An 18,467-nucleotide genomic window follows, 5' to 3' on the forward strand; every position below is an offset into this window, starting at 1 on the left:
CAAGTATAATAATGGCAAATGTTGCTGCTAAATAGTTCTGCGATTTGTGAGACAGAAGTAGTGGAACCAGCTGGGTGGAGTGACCGACAGAGAAAGTTAATTGATTTTTGTTGTTAATATGACAATAACTTCGTTTAAAGTAAAAATAAAACATATAGATTTATTTTTAAAGTTATATAATCTTTGTGACCTCAATATATCAAAGGAAGACGTGCTACAGACTTCTATAAGTGGCTTATTTAGACATAGACGACAGATCATCATTAGCTCTTACGAAATATTTTCTTTATATTTTCCTCCTAAATGCATATTAATAACCTTTTTCTTCTTCTCTACTCTCTTTCCAGATTATGGACTTATAGTGTTTACTGAAACCTTAAAAACAACATCAAAACAATCCGCAACACAATGTCCTCGTCCATTTGTACACATTTTTCGCAAAATGCGTGGAAAAAAGATTTATGCTCGAATTGTTTCAAATCAAAAGATGAACATAAACAAGCTGCCGCCATGGCAGCCTCCTCCAAATACAAATCACTCTCCACATCTTTAGCGCAATCAACATCAGCAACTAGTTTAAGTACGAAAACTGGCGGCAGCGATAGCCACAAGACTGATTATCCGAATAAAAATAAGCGACCGGCTAAGAGTATCATAAAGAAGTCGGCAACAACTACAGCCAGCAAGTCGAAACATAAATCGAAAGTTAGTTTTCCCAAAAATCTCTCAGAAGTTATAGGTTATGGTGGTGAGTGGTCAGATGATTCGGATGATGATCATGACTTTATGAATTTGGCCAATGATAGAGATGATGACAAGGCTTTGGGTACGGATGATGAGGAATCATTGGAATTGAAACGTTTAACCAGAGCCAATACAGATTTTAATATGAACAATGGCAATTTATTGGGTGATGCCCAGGAGAATATTAAAAAATCATTTGCTGCCTTAAAACTGGGTGCTCCTCAGGTGGATAAGGAAGGCAAGAAACAAACATTGCAAATAAATGTTATACCTTTTGGCTGTTCAGGGGAAATGAAGGAAATTACCAAATCTCCTGTATTGTCTACTCAATTAACCGCTTCTGCTGCCACAGTTAAGGCTAAATTTGAAACTAAAACTACAGAAGTGAAAACTGAAAAGTCCACATTAACAGGTGCAATTAAGAAGACTACAACTACCACCACAACATCCTCCTCCTCAAGTTCCCTAACCTCTTCCTCCTCATGTTTGAAACCCACTCCCGACTCCCTACCCTCACTGGAAAGTGATGGCAAAAACAGTCCGCCCATCGAAAGAGCCATGGAGAAATCCTTACTCGATGAAATATCCGAGACATTGGAAAAGAATCAAAATGAAAAATTGGCTTCAGAGTCCAAGACTTCAGCCACTACTTCGTCTTCATCAGCAACATCATCATCATCGATGACCACCAATTCTAAAATTAAATTTGAGATAGGTACTCTAACCGAGTCATTGGATAACAAGACATTTCTCGACCTTAAGAAACCGATCGTTCGTCATTCACCCATTACCAAAGACCAGATCAAACCCAAAGTAAATGTTTTTCACAAATACTCCGACAGCGATAGCAATTGCTCAGATTCGGAAAATGGTGTGTCCGCCTACTATGATGTAGTGGAAACTTCACAAACCTATGAGAACCTACCAGATGGTAAATATGAAATTAAAGAGCCTTGCAAACAATCCAGCAAAACTGAGCAAAAAGAACAATCCAGTATCTTCTCCAGTTCCCAATATATAACCGACATGCTGTTGTCTTCGAAAACTCGAGCCGCTTCTTATAATTTACATGAGGGCAACTTTATGACCAGTAAAATAACCCCCGATGGTTTGATTGTTACCAAATGCAGCTCCGATGATGCTTTGGACTCTACAGCCAGTAGTTTTGATGGCAGCAGTGATGAGGAAACTTCTTACAACATGATTCGCAGTGAATCGGATTCGGGCATTGGCATTAGTATAGGTCATGATTATAAGAATATCAATATAACGGAGAAGGAACGGGATAGACTTCGGGTAGAGAAAAAACTAAGTGCCAGTACGAATAACTCAGATTATGAGGACATACAAGTAACCGATTCAAAACCCATGTTGCCTCTAAAGGATGTAAAGAGTGCGCTAAACGATAAGCCCACTTTCAGCATGGAAAAGTCACGTGAATTGCATGGCGAACCAGATGGTAGTGCAGATCCTGATGGCAGTTTGGAAAACCAAGATTGCCAACAACTGCCAGAATTACCCAAATCTCCACCTCCCTCTTCTAAGGTCATAGATGCTAGACCCTCATTCTTGCATGGTTTGCAGAAGCAACATCCTCCGGTTTTGTTAAAGAAACCCGACCTGCCCGCTAAGCCCTTAGTATCTCCCCTACAAACTCCCATGAAAACATTTATGAGCAAAAGACCTGCGGCCTCTACAGCAGCAACAACAACTACTGAACAACATCAACAACAGCAAGTAATATCGCAACTACAAATGGTAATGTCGAAATCTTCAGAGTGTTTAGACAATGATTCATTGAAAGATGACGCCAAGTTAAAAAAGGGAAAAGCACCAAATCCACCTATGGAAACGAAAACCAGCGCACCTCCCACACCTGAAAGAGACTACAACATAGATGTTGAATTTGATGAGCAAATCAAGAAAGAAACGCAAACTCAAATGCAAATGCCAACACCAGCATCACAAGCGCCAACGACACCAGAAACACAAGCTGTAAATTTAAACAAAAATGATGAAGACATTAAATACAAAACAGAATCCGATAATACTACATCATCTTCATCAGCTTCATCGGCAGCATCATCAGCTTCTACGGAAACCAATTGCTCTACAGCGTCTAACTCTTCCTCATCTTCTTCATCTACCATATACACAAGGAAAATTGTATCCAATAGCGGTACCGTAGGCAAGAATTCAGCTGCTGCTATTATTAAGGAAAAAGATAAACGGGAAAGAGCCACCATTAATCCCAAATTTCGCAGTCTCAACACATTTGTCACTCAACGCAGCAATGCCATTAAGAATTTACAACTACAGAATGCTGTGCCCTCCTTAAATCTCAAACAATCCATGACACCTGAACCCACACCCAGAAATCCCAAAAATCTCTCTCTATCAGAGGAAAATTTAGCAGAGGCTTCCTGCAGCAAAACGGTAACTACATCCATGTCTATAACCAATCTAAATGCAGCCTCTCACAGCGATAAGAAAACAGCGGCTATGGGTAAAACAAAAACCAAGTTTTCCATTAAGAAATTCCTGCGCATGGGCACCACCAAAACCACTGAGAATTTGACCAAGCAAAAGGAAAGTATTTATTCGGAAATTTGCACTGGCGAAGATGCCGGTGTAACGGGTAAGCCACGTTTAGTCATTATACATCCCATAGACATCAATACCACCGCCGTCGAGGTGGTCAAGGATATAACAAAAACCAATGAATCAGTCACTGCCCAAACTGTGGCCGTTGTTACCGCCAAACCACCCGCTCCTCCCTTACGATCACTAGATAGTCAACGTAGTCATGAGGTTAATAAACCCGCTAGACCACCACCACCAAAAAGTGCTGAGCTAAGAAGAAAACAACAAATATCTTTGGCCACCACGAATACTGCTAATAGTAACAGCAGCAGCTCTTCAACGGCAAACCCGGGCTATGTTAACCACAATGCTATTTCGTCTGCAACAACAGCAAGCAATTTGAAAATGTTGACTTCCTCACCCAAACCTACGCCAGCAAATAACATCCGTATTATGGGAGAACAAAGCGGTTCGATTAAAAGCAAGTCTGACAATGTTTATGCCAATTTAGGTAAGTACAATAATATATTTAAATTCTTTTGCTCCTCTAGGTTTTTTTTTTGCTGCTGTTCATTTATTGTTTTTTTTTTTTTTTTTGTGATTTATTTTATTTTCTAACGATTGGTTGTAGGAATGAACAGTGGGAGAGATAAGTACGTTGTAGTGCGAACTTAAACTCTTTTGAAATATATTTTTTTTTGTTTTCTACCTATTTAGTGAAGCCTTTTATAAGGAAAGAGATTAAAGTTTAGGGTTTTGAAAAAATTTCGTTTTACTAATTATACTTATGGAATCTTTAGAGTTCAGTTGTAACTTGATAGGTAGGTTTCGGTAGTCATTAAGGTTATTATACCATGAATTGCTTCTTATACAGCAATTCATTGTATTAAGTATCTGTGATTGAAGAAGTATATTCTGAACCAGTCCCAGTAATAACTTCCGATAACCATTGAGTGTATTTTTGTCCATCAATAGATTACTTAAAGCCAATATTTTAGAACCATTTTAAACGCCAATAGAGGATACTCTAACAGTGGTAAGCTCAGTATTATATAGGCACAAGAGCACTTGGAAGTTATCGTTAATGAAATATCCAACGTACTTGCTAAAGAGGGGAGGGATCCTGAAAAAGTTCACCGGATGAATACAAAACCGTTCCACACATCAAGGGCAGACTTAAAGCCATGGATGAGAGATTCCCATACGACCACTTAAAATAATAGAGCGGTAGGTAAAATCATAAAGACATCAACGAGAGGAGTACCATAAGCCCCTAAGCATGTGTAAGTCCGAGGTTAGTGTGATTGTAAGCATTCTGAGTGGAAATGACAACAATTTGATTTAACCGATTTAGACGGATACAACGAGAAAAGAACAAAAAGCCTCCTCAAAATGAGTAAGTCCGAGGTTAGTCGGATGGTATGTATTCCTAACGCTATTCTAGTGGTAAGCTCATCATTATATGGGCATTAGTTTACTCGGAAAAAATCGAGAGACTAAACGTACTTTCTAAAGAGGGAAGGGAACTTGAGGAAGTTCACCTAATACAAAACCGTTATATGCTTCAAGGGCTGAATTGGAAACTTGGATGAGATAAGGGGGAACTTGAAGAAGTTCACCTGATGAATGAAAAGCTGTTCTACTCCTCAAAGGCAGAATTGAAGCCTTGGATGAGAGATTCCTATGCGATATCATGTAATAATAGACCGGTAGGTAAAACCACAAAGATAATAAGGGGCAACCCCAAGGATAGGAGTACCATAAGTATCCTCAGAATGTACAAGTCCAAGTATTCTGAGTGGACACGAACACAACTATAGAAATTTGAACTAACGGATGTAGAACAACGAGTAGAGAACAAGAAGCTTCCTCGAAATGAGAAAGTCCGAGGTTAGTCGGATGCTACATATTCCTAATACTATTACAGTGGTAAGCTCAGTATTATATCGGCATCAGTTCTCTTGAAAATAATCGTTACTGAAAGAAAGAGTAAATGTACTTGCTAAAGACGGAAGGAAACTTAATGAATTCCACCGTTGTACGCTTCAAGGGCTGAATTGAAGACTTGGATGAGATATAGCAAATTGAACTAATGAATTCAGAGGATATTGAGCATGCAGAGAGGACTTTCAAACTCTGGAATAGTTTCTCGGTGACTGAGTTTCTCAACTCCGGAAGATAACTTATTTCATAGTTTACTATTTAAGGGCCTTCTGGCAATATTATCCATGTACAGAAGAGCCCGATATCAGCTGAAGTGTTTTTCGGATCGGTACCAACCAAGTTACAATTGAACTCTAAAGATTACATATCAGATTACAATCAGTAAAGTAACTAGTCCACGATTTGATTTCATATTGAATCAATCCCTAAAGTAGAACAAACCCAATCGAAAGTAGTTAATCCCCACAGCAGTGAGAACGGGACAACTGAAACAGATCCGTTTATTTACCCTTAAATGTAGTATATAACTCTTGGACCCTTAAATATCTTTATATTCAAATTGAAACTCCGAAAACTTAAAGACAGCTTAAGGAATTTCCTTCGAAAACTTATTATGCTCACTGTTTCGGAAACTTTATCTCTTCCTCTATCCTCTTTAACTAACATTGCTGTTCACGGTATTTTATTTTATGTGTTTTTTTTCGTTCTTTCATCTTAAACATCTTTACATGGCTGACTACTTGGGCAATTGCGTGTTAAGCACGCATTATGATCTCTTCTCAATGGACGTTTAGCTTCTTTTTAGTTTTTTTCATTACTTTTTTTTTTTTTTGGTTTGTAGCCATAATACCAATTGTTCGTGTTTTAGCCTTAAGTTCTTACATCTAGTTTAGTTTATATAACTCCCTTGCTTCTCTCGCCTGTTACAAAAATAAAAAACGACGTTGTATTATCGTTTAAATGCAATTAATTGCATGAATTTTTCTAGAGGTTCTACTTCATCATCATTGTAAACGTCGTCGTCGCCAACTTACACTACCATCATTAGGTTGTTCTTTGGCATAAGTTTGTTGGTTATAAACAGAGCTTTGAAAGAAGGAATTTTGTGATAATTGGAAGGAGGTATAGGAATGTTAGAATTCCCTCAAACAAAACATTGATCATATATTTTCCAACTTCTTCAAATTTCAATATTTTGTACTGAATTTCTTGCAACAAATTATTTCAAGAAGCCAAGGAATAATATGAAAAAAAAATTTTGCTAAATAACCTTTAAAAGAATTAATTATTTCTCAGTCCTGTAATCACGCAAAAATTGCGTAGTTGTGTATATGCTAGTTTTCTTATACATAATTCTGTATGTATTATTTTCCAGGAAATGTGGCGTGTTGAAAAATTGATAGTATTTTGTAATACAAGGTTGCCTACAGGAAGTTGCAAGGAGGTTAGATAACATTTTTCTTAATGAATACATAATTCTTCATATACATACATATGTATACACATACGTATAGATGGTAGAAACTACTTATATAAATCAGATCAAGGAAAACTAAAACTGGAAAAGAGAAATCTTAAACGTAATTAGAACTCTTTATTTAAAAGAAGTGACCACGCAATTTGATTTCGAAACTGAAAAAAAGCTGTTTTTTTAAATCATTAGAAAATTTAGCAAAGCGGAAGAAGTCAGCAGAGAACTTTGACAGCCATTAAACCCCACATTCTGGCATTTATTATAATGTTTAGCACTAATGAAGATTGCATTAGATTTAAGGAAATGGCACCTATACTTGTTAAAGTAGGAAAGATGGATTCTTCTGGTATAATGTGTATTGCAAGCAAGGGTTCTTAGATTTTTCATAAATTTCTTTAACTTATCAATATTGGAATTGTTAAAAATAACCGACAGTGATCCCAATTGCAGTCATGCTGAATATATAGGGGCAAACGGAACTTGGGTAAGTTATTCTCAGAATGAGTTAGTCTAAAGCTAAGAGTAGATACGCAGCATTAACTAAATCGAATAGAGGGAGTTAGATAAACGTGGAGTATGCGGAGAAGACAGTGATACGATGAAAGATCGGTATGATTTCGTCGAAGATCTAAATATTTTGAAAGCGATGTTCGAAGTTTGTGTGAGTAGACACACAGTTTTATGAGCACAATTACATAAAATTGGACTAACGGATTTAGATATGTTGAAAATAGATCCAAATGTCTTGAGAGCGATATTGGATATTAATGTGAGTAGTCTCACAGTATTATGGACACAGCTGTACAAAATTGGAGGAACAGATTTTGATAAATGTGGAGAAATCGGAAAGGAAAGTGAAACGCTGGATCAGCGATATTCGAATTTAATATAAGCAGATACATATTATTACGGGTACACAGTATTCCAAAGTTCGGGACAGGAATTAATTTTTTGATAGCAGAATGTAAAGTCTATTAAGTCCGAAGATATACACCTAGACCATTATGGACCTGTTGTGCGCTCCTTTTCATGGCAAATGTTTGTCGGTAAAAACAAAAACCTTGGTACCATAGTTGTTCCAATCCAATTTTCGCATTCCATTATTACACGGATATTAACGATGTCTATCAAGTCTATTATGGATCTGTTGTGCGCTACTTTTCGTGTCAAATGTTTGTCAGTAAAAATAAAAACCTTAACCCCTGTTGGCGACATAGTTGTTCCAATCCAATTTTCGCATTGAATTATTGCAAGAACCTCTGCTTGGAATCTAGTGTTGTGATTAGGTTGGCGGTAGTACATTTCAGTTTGTGGGTTTAGAATAAAGAATCCTATTCCCGCTTTGTCCCCCAGTGTAGAGCCCTCCGTTTAGCAACGGATTCCCTGCGGGTATTTGCTTAAGTATTCACTTGACCATTCTATCAGGGATCAATGTTCCCGATAGATTCACTGCAATCTGGCATATCTGATGTTTATGTATAGCCTTTAAGTGTGTCCAGAATACATTAAAAAAGTGTCTTATAACCGCCTTTGTTCCGGTCGCCTAAAGTTAAGAGCCGTTCGACTGTAAGTGCCGCCTTATATCTTAGATGAACAGATGTATATGATTCAATAGGAGGAATACCTTTCAAAGCTTCCAGAGCATTAGTTGACGTTGTGCTCATATTTTCGCTTAGCAAGTCCAAGTAATACTCCTTAGTAAAATGTGTGTATTAATACCTCTTTTAGTTCCTAATACTCTTTATAAGGATTTATATTAATCTAATTATTAAAGAAATATTTAAGATTTCAAATCTTCTAAAACTTAAATTCCAATTAAGTTAAAATCATAAAACTAAATTACATAAAAGTAACTTTTAAATAAGACATAATAATTTTTATGTATTTTTCCCAAACATAAAATGATAAATAGTTCCATTTAACTTTTTTCACCATTAAACACAAATTTCCCAAAACAATATGACCCCAAAAAATTTTGTAACTCAAAGCAATAATGACTACACTTCTGGGTCAAGTAAACAAAAACGGCAGCCAAAAAACCAATCAACATTTTCACAAATTATTTCCAATTAACCCTTAAGACAACCTTCTCTAACCTTCAACGGGAAGCATCTGTAAGTTCAATATTTAAACAACAAGTGAAATTTAACTTTAAGACCTTTTTTTTTTGCTGCAGCGGCAACCAAACCCCTCAGACAAAAAAGGTTGTGATTTATGACTTTTACTTCTAAATTTTCTGTACTTATTGTATCTTTTTTTTTATTATCAGTAGCTCAGCATAAAATTTAATCATTTAACTTTTCATCTCTTACATACATATACAAACATACATACATTTTTAATAATAGTTATACCGAGAATTTGTTTAAATATTTATTTGTTGTCCAAACATAACCACCTGTAAAATATTACAAAATTTTTTAAAGATTTCAAACTCTAATTGAAGTTTTGACCCACATTACACACAGCACATTACGTTAAGAATTTTTTTGTGTGTGGCAAGTGTTTTCAACTCTTCTTTGCTTTTGGTGTCTGCCATTCAGTTGCTCGGTCAGTTGTTTGGCCAGTCGGTGATTTTGTTCATAATGTCAAGGCTTGTTCAATACCAGTTCTTAATTTTTATTTACAGTTTCTTTAAAGACTATGTAGAAACAAGAATTTTTTATTATTAATTGTGATTCTAACGAAAAATTATCGTTTATATGTGGCTCATACATGCTTGGTTTTAATATATACGGTGGGGGCAAAAGTAGAATCGTAGCAGGTAAATTATGCACCAAAAACATTACGAACTTTCGATTTTTTAACATCGTTTCGACCGTTTTAAAAAATGTCGATAATCCCCTTAACGTTCTCGATCTTCTCCGTCTTATCTTCACTCGATTTGTTCAAAGTTAAAACCAAGATAATTATTCCGAATTGAGTCTTATCGAACATATTATAAGCTGGAACAGGCCCAAATCCTAGACTTCGTTAAGGGTTATATAAAGAGGCACTCTGGCGGCATAAAAATCCGTTAATATTATTCTAAATAAAATGAAATTTTAGTGATCTCCTATAGAGTATAACGATGTTCGACATGTCATCCAGTACACGCCACTAGCATATCAAAATCATAGATCAATTTTATTTGTATAAAACTTTCTAATGAGGGCTCGATTTGGGACATATCGAACATCCTTAAAAAAGTATTCGGATGCTTTACTTACAAACCTAAGGTTTCGGAATAAGTTCGTAAAGGTTATGGATCAACTGATTTAGATTATGTTCACACAAAATCTTCTTCTCCGAATGCTGATATCTGCCAAATTCCTGCTCACGATTTAATGTTAAAGTTTCAGGCGCATTTCTTCAGCTATCAGACTTTTACTTAATCTACGTTGTCATTTCAAAGGAAGAACTTGAGTCCAGTACACTTAGGTTAAATCAATTTAGTAGTTTAGCTTAGAGGCCGCTACTGGATATGTTATGCCCTCATTCATAGACGAGTTGGTGAAAGGCAATAACCTTAAGCGTGCGATGCTTAGAAATTCCCTGCTATACCATTGTTCCCAAGATGTTTGAATCTTATTATTGACAAAAGCTTAACAGAAAAAGTGGTGCAGTGTTTCACTATCCTTATTAAAATTCCATTCGTTCAAATTGGTGTTGTAGTACTGCCTTCAAGTTGGTGGTCTTGAAGGGCTAGTGTTGATATGGAACAGGAGTTTGGCCTATGGTCTTAAGTTAAATCAATTTAGTTTAGCTTACGACGATTTGGTAAAAGGAAATCACCTTTGAAAAGAGATTAGCGTCCGATGTTCAGAAACTCAAGCTTGTTGACGTAATTCCAGATTTTACATTTGATATAGCGTCGTTCCCAAGATAGAAAGTTTTTCAGCTATCCTCATTTAAATTGCTGTAGTTGTACTCTTAGTCTTGTATGTACAGTCAGAAAATGTGCCATCATACCTACCTCGGACTTACTGCCACTGAAGAGACTTTCTCCTTAGGGTAGCTCTATACGATTTCTGTAGTCCTAAACAGCGTGCCACTATTCCTTGAATCTGAATCTTTGAAACGGTAATTTATCTGAATGTTCCAAATCAAAATATCTAACAGAAACCTATGTTTGTAAATCGTTACAGAGTTCAACAAAACACGGGATAAATAGTTCTTAAATAGCACAGTTAAAATGCTCAAACCTTTGTATCATGCCTTAGGCCTCCGGTTGAAAATACCTCACCCATATTTGTGCACTATTTGTTTCATCAAATGTATATCTATATATATTTCAGATATCAGTTACCAACCTCTGATTTTCTTCTCTTCTTCTTTTATTTACAAATTATCAAACCATAAACTCTGATTGGTACACTATACTAAAATTTCCCAATAAGAAATTAGCCTTGCCCCACACCAATTAAAAGAATATTCTACTTAATCCAACTTTGGGTGTTAAAAGTTTCATTTAAGAAACTTGTATTTATATTTGCAGTTGTTGTTCTTTTTTTCTGTTTCTCTTCACTTACTTACGTATGAAACGAAAGCAGGTGTAACAAGTTTTGAAAAGATTATACAGGTTCGTCTTCTTCTGCAGCTGTGTGACGTTAACTATTGCTGCTGCTGTTCTAACGCTGCTTTTAACAACTGCTTCAACTACTACTCAGAGTTGGCAGAGTTTTTGTCATTTTGTTTAAAGCTTTAAATAATTTCTTTAGTTTTTTTTTCTTCGATTTTTTAGTTCAGTTTGAAGTTGGGCATTTGAAAGTCTAAAGTTTGTTCTTATACTTCTGGTGGTGTATTCTTTCAACTGCTCAGTTACCTCAGTTGGTTGGTTACAAAACCTATACATACTTGCAATAGTAAAATGTATCTATGTGTAAAAGGTATGTTTTTGGTTTATATCATTGGTGTCTGGTTTAAAGTAACTTTATAATCTGCTGTATAGTTAAATCGTGTGTTTGGGTGTGTATGTGTCGTTTGGTATAAGTGTAAACTTAACCCACTTTAATCTTCCAAAGTCAAAACAATATGTTTTGGAATTCATGGATTTTTGTTATTTGTTGTTGCGACTTTAGCCTATAATTCTTTCTTGCCGTCTACTTTCTTTATTTGGTTTTACCGTTAAACTTGATTAAAATGCGTGGCTCACGATGATGATGATGATTTTGGTGGGTTTTAAAGAAAACCATACGAAAGAACAGACACTAAGTCGGTTAAGGGGGGAGGGGTGAGGCTTCTGAAATATCATAAAAATGGTAATGTTGTTGATGTACCTTGTTATGGCTAAATATTTACCGTAGTTTGTTTTTTTCTAGCTATTCCAGCTGTTTGAGTTTATGATTCATTATTTGTTGTTGTTCTGTTATTGAATGAAGTAAAGTTAATGAATATCATTCTTGCTATAATCATTACGTTCTATGCAGTTAGTGCTGCACAGTGGGGTGGTGTAAAATGTTAATAATAAATATTCATAGGAGATTAGCTGATAATATAACATAGCTTCTAAATGCATAATTTTTTACAACAAAGGTCTGTTGCTTGAGACGATTTTTTTCAATTTGACAAAAATTTCCATAACTTAACTCTGACCCGTTCTGAAAAATTTCGAAGAAGTATACTGAAATCTCTAAAAAAAACTAAACATAATTAAATTAGTTAGTTAGTTAGTTAGTTAGTTAGTTAGTTAGTTAGTTAGTTAGTTAGTTAGTTAGTTAGTTAGTTAGTTAGTTAGTTAGTTAGTTAGTTAGTTAGTTAGTTAGTTAGTTAGTTAGTTAGTTAGTTAGTTAGTTAGTTAGTTAGTTAGTTAGTTAGTTAGTTAGTTAGTTAGTTAGTTAGTTAGTTAGTAGTTAGTTAGTTAGTTAGTTAGTTAGTTAGTTAGTTAATTAGTTAGTTAGTTAGTTAGTTGCTTAGTTAGTTGCTTAGTTAGTTAGTTAGTTAGTTAGTTGGTTAGTTAGTTAGTTAGTTAGTTTAGTTAGTTAGTTAGTTAGTTAGTTAGTTAGTTAGTTAGTTAGTTAGTTAGTTAGTTAGTAGTTAGTTAGTTAGTTAGTTAGTTAGTTAGTTAGTTAGTTAGTTAGTTAGTTAGTTAGTTAGTGAGGCTTAACTCCCGGCAGTTACTTACTAATTCTTATTCCGACCCATTGTGCGCCAAAATAAATTAAATATTGGTTGTTGTACATACAAATGCTTTTGGTATGCGGCATTTAGATGTAGCTGCCTCCACATTTCGAGTGTTTTGGCTGTCGGTCGGTCACCGCTCCGTACGTCAGTTCGTTGTTGTTACTGTCTAAATGCTTGAGTGCCTCGAATGCCTTGTCTGGTATGGTCTGGTCTAACTGCTCTATGCCTGCCTCTTCTGCTTGTTGCCGGTTTATTTTACAAGCGTATTGAGGTTAATGGGTAAACTATTCTTGAAGGTCGTAGCATATTTTTGTATGTTGTTGCTCTTTTTGCTATTATGGAATTTGTACGTTTAATAACAAAATAAATTATTGCTATTGCTGCTACTAAACTTGTTGTAACTACATTTTGCGTTCTATGTTTGAGTGTAGATGTGTATCTGTTCCAGTGGCGGAATAAACGTGATTGAGGTTAAAAGAATATTTTGAGAGAAATTCAGGTACAAACGGAACACCATGATAGCAACAACACCAACAACCGTAACGCGGTTACATTTAAATGTTGGCATGCAAAAATTAATAAAATTAATTAAATTGTTTTATGGCATCTAAGATGAAAATAAATGTACGATGCTATTCGTACAATAGAAATAAAAATTTAATTAAAAAAGATTCTTTAAAGTTTAAATATTAGCAATTATGTTTGAAAGAGAATAATAGCAGCAACAGATTTAACTAATGTTTGAATTTCCTTATATAGTTTAGGAAGAGAAAATAGAAAAATGTATATGGACGATTGTAACTAAATAAAGCGTTTAAATTTATTAACGGAGAGTTTCAGAAACGGAAAAGCTTTTATGAATTATAAAATAATTATAAGAAGAATTAAGAAAACACTAACGTATGATCGACTATAGACTAGACTATAGACTAGACTATAGACCAGACTATAGACCAGACTATAGACCAGACTATAGACCAGACTATAGACTAGACTAGACTAGACTAGACTAGACTATAGACTAGACTATAGACCAGACTAGACTATAGAGTAGACAATAGACTAGACTATAGACTAGACTATAGACTAGACTATAGACTAGACTATAGACTAGACTATAGACTAGACTATAGACTAGACTATAGACTAGACTATAGACTAGACTATAGACTAGACTATAGACTAGACTATAGACTAGACTATAGACTAGACTATAGACTAGACTATAGACTAGGCTATAGACTAGACTATAGACTAGACTATAGACTAGACTATAGACTAGACTATAGACTAGACTATAGACTAGACTATAGACTAGACTATAGACTAGACTATAGACTAGATTATAGACTAGACTATAGACTAGACTATAGACTAGACTATAGACTAGACTATAGACTAGACTATAGACTAGACTATAAACTAGACTATAGACTAGACTATAGACTAGACTATAGACTAGACTAGACTAGACTAGACTATAGACTAGACTAGACTATAGACTAGACTATAGAGTAGACTATAGACTAGACTATAGACTAGACTATAGACTAGACTATAGACTAGACTATAGACTAGACTATAGACTAGACTATAGACTAGACTATAGACTAGACTATAAACTAGACTATAAACTAGACTATAGACTAGACTATAGACTAGACTATAGACTAGACTATAGACTAGACTATAGACTAGACTATAGACTAGACTATAGACTAGGCTATAGGCTAGACTAGACTATAGACTAGACTATAGACTAGACTATAGACTAGACTATAGACTAGACTATAGACTAGAATATAGACTAGACTATAGACTAGACTATAGACTAGACTATAGACTAGACTATAGACTAGACTATAGACTAGACTATAGACTAGACTATAAACTAGACTATAAACTAGACTATAGACTAGACTATAGACTAGACTATAGACTAGACTATAGACTAGACTATAGACTAGACTATAGACTAGACTATAGACTAGGCTATAGGCTAGACTAGACTATAGACTAGACTATAGACTAGACTATAGACTAGACTATAGACTAGAATATAGACTAGACTATAGACTAGACTATAGACCAGACTATAGACTAGACTATAGACTAGACTATAGACTAGCTATAGACTAGACTATAGACTAGACTATAGACTAGACTATAGACTAGACTATAGACTAGACTATAGACTAGACTATAGACTAGAATATAGACTAGACTATAGACTAGACTATAGACTAGACTATAGACTAGACTATAGACTAGACTATAGACTAGACTATAGACTAGACTATAGCTATAGACTATAGACTAGACTATAGACTAGACTATAGACTAGACTATAGACTAGACTATAGACTAGACTATAGACTAGACTATAGACTAGCTATAGACTAGACCATAGACTAGACTATAGACTAGACTATAGACTAGACTATAGACTAGACTAGACTATAGACTAGACTATAGACTAGACTATAGACTAGACTATAGACTAGACTATAGACTAGACTATAGACTAGACTATAGACTAGACTATAGACTAGACTATAGACTAGACTATACACTGGACTATAGACTAGTCTATAGACTAGTCTACTATAGACTAGACTATTGACTAGACTACAGAGTATACTAAAAACTAGTTCATAGACTGTAGATATTTGTAGGCCTCAAACATCGTGTTACGGTGTATAAAATTGCTTTTCTTTAAATTTAAGAACATGTTAAAAGACATGCGAATATTTCGTCATAAATCTTCTATATTAACAATTATTTATTTCCATATTTCAGGCGAAATTCGCTCATCAATAGCGCCACGTAAACCAGAACGTACAGCCAGTATGCGTGAACGTGAGGCACAATTGGAATTGGCACGTAAACGACATATGGGTGGAACTCAGCAGCAACAGCAACATAATCAACAGCAACAACATCAACAAATTCACAAGGAAAACGGTGATACTATCTCGATTTGCTCGTCAAATGGTGAAAATGTATCAACGGAACAACAACATTCCACAAATTCCACAACTTCTATGACAACAACAACAACAAAAAATTTAACAAATTTAAAAACCACTTTAAGTCCACAATTAAGCTCCAATTCTATGCGTTTAGAAGGTAAACCACCAACTGGCAGTCGCACCAGTACATTTGAACGCAAAAAAAATGAAGCCAAACCCAATATGTCCAACAAATTGGAAATTTTCGAAAATACAAATACAACTAATGGCTCAAATGGTTCTAGCAGCGAGACAAGACCCAGTAGTTTAAAGGATTCGGTGCGTAAGATAAATAGTACCATTGATAGTTATTTGAAAGATAAACGGGACTATGAGAATATGTATGAATTTGTTAAATCACCGCAATCACCACCACCGCCACCAGCCCGTTCAGCTGATGTGCAAGCGGGCCAGCAGAGACTCATGCAGTCAAGAAGAAATAATTTACAATTAGACAATATATCGGTGGCTAGTTATACGAGAAGTGAATATGGACCGGCTAGAAATTTTGGTCTTAATAACAGTTTGGGTAAGTAGCAAAGTTGGTTGGAGAGCTTTAGAAAAAGTTTTCAATTTAATTTTACAATTACAGCAAACATTCCACGCATGATTTCAAATTCGTATTGCGGCAGCGAAATGGGTGATTTGGATATATATTCACCTTATAGTTATTATGGCAGTGAAACTGGTGGCGATATTATTACAGGCGATATCAATGACAGCGTTTGGGGCATACCATCGGTAGGTGTTGGGGGGGAAATATTTTAAGATTTATTTTATAAAAAGAAAATGATTAATATTTGGTTTCTTTTAGGGCATTAAAAATCGCGCCAAAACTACTAACCGTTTACGCATGCGCAAGGGACGCAGTGTGGTCCACAAAACTATAGAAGATAATTATTCCGCTGTAGTGGGTGCTAATCATGAAGCTTTAGCACAAGTTTTAGAACAGGTAAATGGAATTTTTTCATAGCTTTATATTTGCTCAAGTTTAATGTTTTACTTTCTCATTACAGCTCCAACAAACCCCCGTTATACCACCCGCTTTAAGACCTTTAGCCAATGCCATCAATTTGCGCTTCGAAGATTTCACCATACTAGAGGGTGCTCAGGCGTTTGTGGTGGGTAAAAAGGCCTTCCATGCAGCTATATGGACCACTGCTCCCGTTACCTTGGCCCTTTCAGCCGATTGCAATCAATTGGCTGGTGTGGGCGGAGAACTTAATCAATTATCGGGCGGTGTATCGGGTGCTCTAAATCCCATTACCGAATTTTGTGATGTAGTGCCCTGTTATCATTTGCCATTAATGCCAACCACAGAAATGACTCTGTTGCAAGCCACTATATCGGTATTGCCACGCCTTCAAATGGATACTTTGCAATCGATAGGCGCCATATTGAAGGGTAAATCTCAAGTCTTAGACAAAAGTAATTTCAATTTCCGTGGTTCCATACCCAATCTGAATATTTTGAAAGATGCCAGTGGTGTTAATAACATGAGAAATGGCATGTCGGTGCAAAACTTGAGTACCCTAAATGAAGAAACAGCTGATAAGGTTTATACGGAGGATGGTGAAGCGGCCAGCAGCTCAAATGGTATACCAGCTTTTGATGATGTCATGACTCGTGAAGTGGCTTTCATTATGTTGCAATTGATAAATGGCATGAAGAATTTGCAAGTTAAAGCAGTAGAAGAAATGCCTTTAAGTCTATCGAATGTGGTGCTTTCCAAGGAATACGATAATAAAGATGCCCAGGCCCGTTTATGTGTATTGCAGGGGTAAGTAAAGCCACCTAGATTACAAGGAAAGAAATCGTTATTATTTCTTTGAATTTTCTCCTTTCAGCAATAATAACGATGAGGATGAACCCATGGGTACCTTGTGCAAATGTGCCCATGTGGCCTTAACCGAAATGTTGCCTACCACCAAAATTACACCCATTTTAGCAGACATTTTACTGCAAGAAAGATCAGAATCTCTTTCTAAATCAAAATCTGTTTTGGAGTTCATTTTATGGGGTCCCTCCGATGTGGCCTTAACCGGTTCGGTAAAAGAGCGTGAAACCGCTTTACAAAGATGGTTGGATTTGGAACGTGCCACAGTACTACATGGTCTGGTGCGCACTCGGGTAGAACTAACGGTATACGATGAATGTCATTTAATGTTTTTAGTACGTTCAACGGCTAAAATAATGAATGATGCCGCCAAAATTATAAATAATTATCAAGAACAACAGCAACAACAACATACGAACAAACAACAGGATTAAGAAAATTAATAACAAATAAAATTTAATTTCATTTGTCGCTTCAAAAGGCTTAAACATTGTCTTTAATATTTAATTATAATTATTTGTTTTTATTTTTATTTTTGTTAATTTAATTAAAGTCTTTTGTAGCGTGTGCCAAATTTTCAAAATTTCTTCGCTAAAATTTGAAATATTTAATTCTTAAATTTTCATTTTGTTTTGCTTTTTCGTTTGTAGTTTTTAATTAATTAATATTTTTTACAAAATAGCAAAAAGAATTGAAACTTACTTTCAAAAAAAATTGCCTTCTCAGAAATGAGCAAAAACAGAAAATTGTTTAATTGTAATACTTAATTATT

General features: G+C 35.3%; 1 protein-coding gene across 2 annotated transcripts in view; it reads left to right on the top strand.

The window, feature by feature from the left end:
• Positions 1 to 18,467, top strand: part of LOC119606466 (serine-rich adhesin for platelets) — a 148,866-nt gene extending 130,399 nt beyond the window's left edge. Inside the window, exons 4-9 of one of the 2 annotated variants that reach the window (XM_037959983.1) lie at positions 348 to 3,838; positions 15,647 to 16,387; positions 16,451 to 16,599; positions 16,673 to 16,810; positions 16,875 to 17,638; positions 17,706 to 18,467. In XM_037959983.1, coding sequence (XP_037815911.1) covers positions 409 to 3,838; positions 15,647 to 16,387; positions 16,451 to 16,599; positions 16,673 to 16,810; positions 16,875 to 17,638; positions 17,706 to 18,129 — 5,646 coding nt within the window. In that variant the 5' untranslated portion in view covers positions 348 to 408 and the 3' untranslated portion in view covers positions 18,130 to 18,467. The remainder of the gene's footprint in view (positions 1 to 347; positions 3,839 to 15,646; positions 16,388 to 16,450; positions 16,600 to 16,672; positions 16,811 to 16,874; positions 17,639 to 17,705) is intronic. The other variant, XM_037959981.1, reaches the window with a different exon arrangement.

This window comes from Lucilia sericata, unplaced genomic scaffold, assembly GCF_015586225.1.
Source record: "Lucilia sericata isolate MDLA Ls3-8-SP2 unplaced genomic scaffold, ASM1558622v1 Contig000587F_arrow, whole genome shotgun sequence".
NCBI lineage: Eukaryota > Metazoa > Arthropoda > Insecta > Diptera > Calliphoridae > Lucilia > Lucilia sericata.